Genomic DNA, 8,285 nt, shown 5'->3' with positions numbered 1-8,285 from the left:
ATTTTGTAATAATTTTTTATATTTTAATTACTATTTAATTGTGTGAAAATAAAAGCAGAAAAATGAATGAAATATTTTCTCCTAAAGGAAAAGATAAGGTGGCTCCAAGTATGAACGGCTTAGGTGAAGTGTCACTGTAAGAAACATCATCATCATGTATCCATTGACTTGTTTTTTACAATTTACAGCACTCATTGTCCAATTCAACGAAGCTAGGTAATGGTCATGATTGGATTGGATTGGATTGGATTGGGTTGGATGAACCAAACAGATAACCTTTTCATCTTATTTTTCTTGTCCCATGCTGGGTCCCTATTATACCATCATGTTATTAATTATTGTATTATTTTATAATATTGTATCCCTTACCCTATGTGACACTCATATACACATATCGTGCGGTTACCATGCGAGGGCCCTCCCCAGCCATCAACACCATTTTCTCAAACCTTTTTTCCCCTTCCAACAACCATCTCTTGTGAGTTTTTGAGTTTTCCACACCTGAAACATAAACTTTTTATTTACACATTTACTTTAGGAATCATCTATCTTTTTATCTGTTAATATTATGCCTAATAATCTTCCTATTTTCTAGAAAAAGACAAAAATAAATATATTTAATTTTTAAAAGTATTACAAATTAATTTGAATATACTAATAATATAAATATTTTTTTAAATTAACTAATTAAAATATTGTTATATATAACTGAAATAATAAATTTAAATATTAGTGACTTTTAATAATATAATAATATATTAGTGATATTTTGTATAAAATTCTTTTAGTCTGCCTATCTATAAAAATTTAATTTATAAAAAATCCAAAATTTTAAAGGTGTATTTGGTTTGCTTTTTTATTTTCTGTTTTTATTTTTAGTGTCTTCTGCTTTCTAGATTTTATAAAGAAAAAAATAAAAATAGTAAAAATAATAAAATTTTATTTTCTGCTTTCACTTTTTGTTTTCTTTTTTTTTTTCACAAAATTCAAAAAACTCTGAAAATAAAAATAGAAAATGAAAATACAAACTAATTAAACGCATTAACTGTTAGCTACTTAGCTATGATGTACGAACACAACACAACACGAAACACATAGACACACTAATTTGAAATTCTTATAAATTTTTTAGATAAGTTATAATTATATTTTGATATTTTATTGATATAAAATATTTAAAAAAATTTTATTTTAATAATTAATAATATATATTATTTTTAAACTCATTTCAATAATACATGTTAAAAATAAGACTAAATACTCTGATATATGATAGTATTTAAGAATATTCAAAAAGTGTCTTAATAATAATTTTATATTTTATTTTAAGACACAATTAGATATAGAAGATACACATATTGGATAAATAACAACAAATATCGTATCTAAAATATATTGAACACACAAATATAATAAATTAGCAAAATAATCGTACTTCATGGATGGTTAATTAGTTTGCAAAAGAAATTCATTGCTTCCTCCTTCCTTTCCTTATAAGCTCATAATTATGGTTTATCTATCCTAAATTATTTTTACTAAGAGCGATGAATTTTTTGTTAATTAAATAATTTTTTAACTTTTATTTATTATTTTATATAAATAATTTAAATTTAAAATAATTTATTTTTAATTTTTAATAAGAAATTAATTTTTAAAAAACATCATAGTCCTTATGTTTCTCAAAGTGCATGATCATACGTCCACAATAAAAACTTTTTGAGTGTGATAAGTAACTTACTAGTACTAGTTAATTAACTACTAACACCTCTTTTGGTTATAAAAAAAAAGTGATTTTTTGATAAATGAAAAGAAATAAGAAGTTAATAATTGACTATTGACATAAAGTAAATGTAATGATAGATTTGGATTTATAATGAGAAGAAACGGAGAGGGGGAGAGGCGTTGGGGACAAGTGCGAGTGGAGTTCACGTGGGGGATGAGAGATGCGGAAAAGAAGGAAGCGTGGAATGGGAAAACTGCCCCCCCTAGTCACGTGGACCAACATGCTTGGCTTCAGGACACGTGCTTCAACACCCGCTTCCATCTCACTAATTCTGTTCACTACGTGGGGCCCCCTCCTCTCCTTCCCTTACAAATTCCTGGGTGTCATCCTGTCCCTTCACGCACCGACATCTTCCACATCACAATCATTTGAACTTCATTATTTCTATCATACTCTTTATATTAAGGGTAATTTAATTTCTAGATAAAATATAAATACTCAGATGCAATTAACTGGTAGTTAAAAATGGTTAAATAATAATAAATTATTTAATATAATATATATTAATATTTTAATTATTATTTTTATATACAAATTATTTTAATAATTTCTATGTAAGTAGTCAATTTTTTCGGATTTTGTTCGCGACACTTTTATCTTTTAACTTTTAAGTGTCTCGCATTNTTTGATGAAAATAACATTTTTATGTTGTTTTTATAAGTTGTATTTTAAATTTTTAATATAAAATATAATATTGATGATATTTTATATAATTAAAAAATAATATTTTTATTTTAGAAAGAAAGCATTTTAATTTAGCAAAATCTTTTTATTTGATAACTTTTTGAGATATATAAATGTTAGTTAGAATTATTCTCTCCATTTTAAAATGGTTTATGGTTAAAATTTTATAAATAGATAATAATATGCCTAATACTCTCCTTGAATACATGAACACATAATATACAGCTGTGGATCTTATTAGAAAGCTAGGATGGAGTCCGGTTAAAATTTATCACATTCTAAAGGTAAAAATTTAAAAATAAATGTAAACTACTTATAAAATTAAATGGTAAGCATACATATTTAAAAGTCAATATTTTTCTTTTGTTTATCTTATATTTAGGTTAATAGTAATTATCTTTTATTAGAAATATTAGCTCTCTACTATTTTCTATACATGAATGTTTAATCTATATATTACTCAACTTTTTATAAAATAATATTAGAATTATTTAACTTAATATTCGTAATTTTATATATAATATTTATTTATAATAACATATGTATTAGATTTATAATTACTAACTTATTTCAACAATAATTAAAAAATATAAAATACAAAAACAAATATATAAAAAAGAAAAAAATAAATTCTAATTCTCTTTGACCACTATTCATTTGACCGAAGTAATTTTAGAAAAATCTATTTCCTTCAAAAATGAAAAAAAAAAAAGGTTCGCACCCCAATCATATCATGCTCTTACTTTGTTTCCTCTCAACTTTATCATAGATTCATTAATAAACCATTTTGTTAAGAACTAAAAATTGTGGATTACACAAAAATATATGCGCGTAAGGAATATGTCCGTCAATAGAATAGATTTGAAAGAAAAAAGACAGAGAAAATAACTTGAATAAAATTAAACTGTTCGACCAAATTAATTGGATCGCGTGAAATCGTGAATAATTCATTATGATATCGTCATGATCATCATAATGATAATGACACATGGTAGATGTAATTTTAATTATTTGCGGGAGTATGTTTAGTCTTATTTCAATATATGTTTCTTTCAAAAAATCTCGCGGTCTCAAACTTTATTTCATCAACTGCTACGTTCCTGGTTCCTAGATTGGAGTCTGAACTAATAAAGAAGGTGAAGGAGGTGATATGATGTTTCACAAACCCAAGTACATCATCACGAATTTAATCGGTTAGTAATTAATTAGTCATTCTTAGGCTCTTGTATTTTATTTGTAATTGATAGTCAATAAAATCATTTTTTTTCTTCATTTTTTTTCACATTCTAAATATGGTATCAGATGTAATTCTTTTTCACACTTTCGCATTATTCTCTCCCTTTATTCTTTAATTTTTCTCAGAAAAATTTTTTGATTTTTTATTTCTCTTTCTTGCTTTTTCTCATTTTGACAAGAACCTTCTCGCTCTTTCTCTATTCTTCTACTCATCAATCAGAATGTCTGCGATTTCTGTATCCACAGTTTCTCAGGGAGATTTCAATACTCCTCGAGCTCTGGCTCCGCCCTCGCCGATTCCTGGTGCGTATCTTCTGCTCCAGTCCGACGATCACCCAGGGCTCGTGCTTGTTTCACAACCCCTACAAGAAGACAACTACGCTTTTTGGTGCAGATCGATGAGGCTTGCGTTGAGTGAAAAACGCAAAATCTGCTTCATCGATGGCTCCCTCTCGAAGCCAGATCCAGTTCTTGACCTTGCGCTCGCTGAATCGTGGCAGTGCACGAACGACATCGTCACTACGTGGTTGCTGAATGCAACCTCCAAGGATATTGCGACAAGCGTCATCTATGCTGGATCCGCGGTTTTACTCTGGCAAGATTTGGAGACTCGCTTCTCTCAGAGCAATGCACCTCGCATTTTTGAGCTGAACAGGTCACTCATGTCTCTGACTCAAGACTCTCTCTCGGTCTCACAGTATTTCACAAAGTTGAAGATACTTTGGGAAGAACTCAACACCTTCAAGCCAGTGGTATCTTGTTCCTGTGGTGGCGTTAAGCCGATTCAAGCCTTTCTTGATCAAGAATATGTGATGCTGTTCCTTATGAGTCTCAATAAGAATTTGGCAAGTGTTCGAAGCTAGATCCTATTGTCAGATCCACTGTCTCCGATTGAAAAAGTCTTTTTCCTTGTGTTGCAAGAGGAGAAGCAGAGAGCATTCACCTCTCCAAGCCAACATATGGCTTTTGCTGTTAAACAGTCTCCAAGACCCACCGCTCCTTCTGGACCCAAGATAAAAGTGAAAAAAGATTGTCCACTCTGTGCTCATTGTGAGTTGTTGGGACATACTGAAGATAAATGTTATCGTCTCCATGGATATCCTCTTGGATATTCCCAGAACAAGCTTGTGAATGCCAAATCCCAAGTGCATCATGTTGCCAAGGTCGCTCATGATCAAGAAAGTCAAGACCATCTCCAATATCTACCTTTTCACTTATAGCGGCTCAGTACAACCAATTGATGACTCTCTTGCAAACTCAGCAAGCTCTTTAGGACATTGAACCTGAAATTTGTGCAGGTGAAGTATTTTTCTCATGTTATTCGAATCAAATGGCAGAGGTTAGTTCTTGGATAGTTGATTCCGGAGCCACCACTCACATCCCTAATTCCTTTAACTTTTTGGAAAATTCCAAACCTCTTACAAATCATTTTGTTGCTTTACCTGACCATACCAAAATTCGTGCCTTAGCTATTGGTAATGTTGTTCTTAATTCTTCTTTAATCCTTTACAATGTCATATTCATTCCCCTTTCCGAGTTAATTTATTTTCTGTTAGTTCTTTATTGAAATTGTCTAACTACACAGTCCTCTTTTCTGACTTAGCCTTCATCATACAGGACAGGACTTCCAAGAAAGTGATTGGCAGAAGTGATGAAACTGATGACCTGTTTCTGCTACAATCACCCTACACAGTCCATACCAGGAGTTCTGTTCATAGCTGTCAATCAGTAACCAATGTTAATAGCACTATTTGGCATGCTCATTTAGGTCACACTTCAGAAAAAATTTTAACAAATTGAGTCCTTTTTTGTCCAATAAAACTCTTAAATACAATCATTTTACTTGTGAAGTCTGTCCCTTAGCTAAACTCAAGTGTTTGTCTTTTCAATCCAATAATCATTTTTGTAAGAATTCATTTGATTTGGTTCACTGTGATATTTGGGGCCCTTATAGAGCTCCAACTTATAATAACATGAGATATTTTCTTACTATTGTGGATGATTATTCCAGATTCACTTGGACTTTTTTGTTAAAATGCAAATCTGATGCTTCTCACACTCTCATCAATTTCTTTAATATGATTGAAACTCAGTTTAATACTAGGATAAAGCAGGTGAGATCAGACAATACTGGTGAATTAATGCTCCTTGATTACCTGAATTCCAAGGGCATGCTTCATCAATTCTCCTATGTGGAGCGGCCAGAACAAAACGCCGTTGTTGAAAGAAAGCACCAGCATCTACTCAATGTGGCCAGAGCATTGTTCTTTTAGTCCAAGGCCCCAATTACCTTTTAGGGAGATTATGTCTTGACTGTCACTTTCGTCATCAATTGCTTACCAAGTCCAGCACTTCAACACTGCTCTCCATGTGAGAAACTCTTCCTTAAGCAACCTGACTATCAGTCTTTGCGAGACTTTGGCTGCTTGACTTATGCGTCTTTTCTTCTATCTTAGAGACACAAGTTCTCCCCGAGAGCAGTGCATGCAATCTTTATTGACTATCCTTCTGGTTACAAGGGATACAAGTTGTATGACCCAGTGAACAAGAAGATTTTCATCTCCAGAGATGTTTTCTTTATCGAAACTGAATTTTTTTTTCGACAATTAACCGATACTTCCAAGTCCATGGTGGACAATTTCCCTGACATAGTTATCCCAGCATCCATCACTGATGCAGTCCCTCTAGTCACACTTACCAGCCCTCCTTCTGCCCAACCACCATCTTAACCATCTGTGGATATGCTAGTCACTGAACCTATTTCACAATATCAGTCTAATATTCCAAACTCACCAATTAACTTGAGAAAATCGTCCAGACAACACAGACCACCATCTTACCTCAAGGATTATCAATGCAATATTGTTTCTCATGGGACTCTAGATCGGTTTTAACACATCTCACACTATCACTCTCATTTCATAGCTAATGTTGCTGCAATTTCTGAGCCCTCCTTCTTCCATCAAGCTGTGAAATACCCTGAGTGGAGGCAGGCTATGGATGAGGAGCTCCAAGCCATGGAGGCCACTAATACTTGGGCTTTAGTTCCTCTTCCACCAGGAAAATACACCATTGGATGTCGTTGGGTGTACAAAGTCAAGTGTAAGGCAGATGGCTTATTAGAGCGCTATAAGGCCCGTTTGGTTGCAAAGGGCTATACGCAGCAGGCAGGCATTGACTTTAAGGACACCTTCTCTCTTATGGCCAAACTCAACACTGTCAGGATTCTCCTTTCTTTGGCAGCCATCAACAATTGGTTTTTATTGCAACTAGATGTGAACAACGCCTTCTTGAACGATGACTTGTTCAAAGAAGTTTATATGGACCTGCCTCTTGGTTACAAGTCCAAAAGCCCTGGACTCGTATGCAAGTTGAACAAGTCCATCTATGGATTGAGACAAGCCTAAAGACAATGGTTTCATAAATTCATTTCAACGCTGCTCACTCACAAGTTCAAACAGTCTAAGCATAATTACTCCCTCTTCTCTTATGGTAGTGGCAACAAGATTATTTACTTGCTGGTTTATGTAGATAACATCATACTAGCTAGTCCTTCCAAGGATATGATGCATAAGGTGCAGAAACTGTTAGAGGCCTCCTTCAAATTGAAGATTTTGGGCGATTTGAAGTATTTCTTAGGTTTGGAACTAGCAAGCTCCAGTGATGGAATTGTCCTCAGTCAAAGAAAGTACACCTTAAGCATCTTGGAGGACACTAATTTTACAGATTCTAAGTCTGTTTCTCTGCCTATGGAGGCTAACCTCAGGCTGAGCGACTCCGATGGTGATTTGCTTGCAGACTCCTCCATCAATCGGAAACTAATAGGGAGGTTAATGTACCTCACCATATCCCATCCGGACATTACCTATGCGGTGTCTACCCTTAGTCAATTCTCGTCTAAGCCTAGAACTACTCACATGAATGCACTTCACCATCTCTTGCGATACTTGAAAGGAACTGTGGGTCAATGGTTATTATTTTCTGCAAAATCAGAAGAGGCTAATGGCTTATGCGGATGTAGATTGGACGGGATGTCCCGACACTAGGAGAAGCGTTTCAGGTTACTGTGTGTTCATTGGGGACTCTCTGATTTTCTAGAGATTAAAGAAACAACAAACGGTTTCCTGATCATTTGCTAAATCTGAATATAGAGCTATGGCAGCTGTAGCTGCTGAATTGACTTGGTTGACAGGACTCCTATCTGATTTTCAAATCAAGGCACCATCTTCTGTGCTATTTTGTGAATCTATGTCAGCCATCCACATTGCATCAAACCTCACATTCCACGAGAGGACCAAGCATATTGAAGTAGACTGCTATTTTGTTCGAGAAAAAGTTGTGGCAAGATTCATCAAACTGATCCATGTTCGAACTTAGCATCAACTTGCCGATGTCTTTATGAAGCTGGTTACTCCAACCCAATTCTACAGTCTCATCTCCAAGTTTGGCATGATCAAGATATACCTACCAACTTGAGGGGGGATATTATGGATACCTAACTTAATTAATTAGCAATTAATTAGTCATTCTTCCTATTGTATAGCAGTTAGTTAGGCTCTTTCATTTATATTTATATATATAT

General features: G+C 33.5%; 1 protein-coding gene across 1 annotated transcript; it reads left to right on the top strand.

Annotated features, from left to right (window-relative positions):
• The first annotated feature begins 3,924 nt into the window (after positions 1-3,924).
• LOC107487313 (uncharacterized) lies at positions 3,925-4,566 on the top strand. The gene has a single exon (XM_016107931.1). The coding sequence runs from the start codon at positions 3,925-3,927 to the stop codon at positions 4,564-4,566; it is 642 nt and encodes a 213-aa protein (XP_015963417.1).
• The last annotated feature ends 3,719 nt before the right edge of the window (positions 4,567-8,285 follow it).

Source organism: Arachis duranensis, chromosome 5 (genome assembly GCF_000817695.3).
Source record: "Arachis duranensis cultivar V14167 chromosome 5, aradu.V14167.gnm2.J7QH, whole genome shotgun sequence".
In the NCBI taxonomy this organism is placed as follows: Eukaryota; Viridiplantae; Streptophyta; class Magnoliopsida; order Fabales; family Fabaceae; genus Arachis; species Arachis duranensis.
This window is presented reverse-complemented; position numbering and strand designations above follow the sequence as displayed.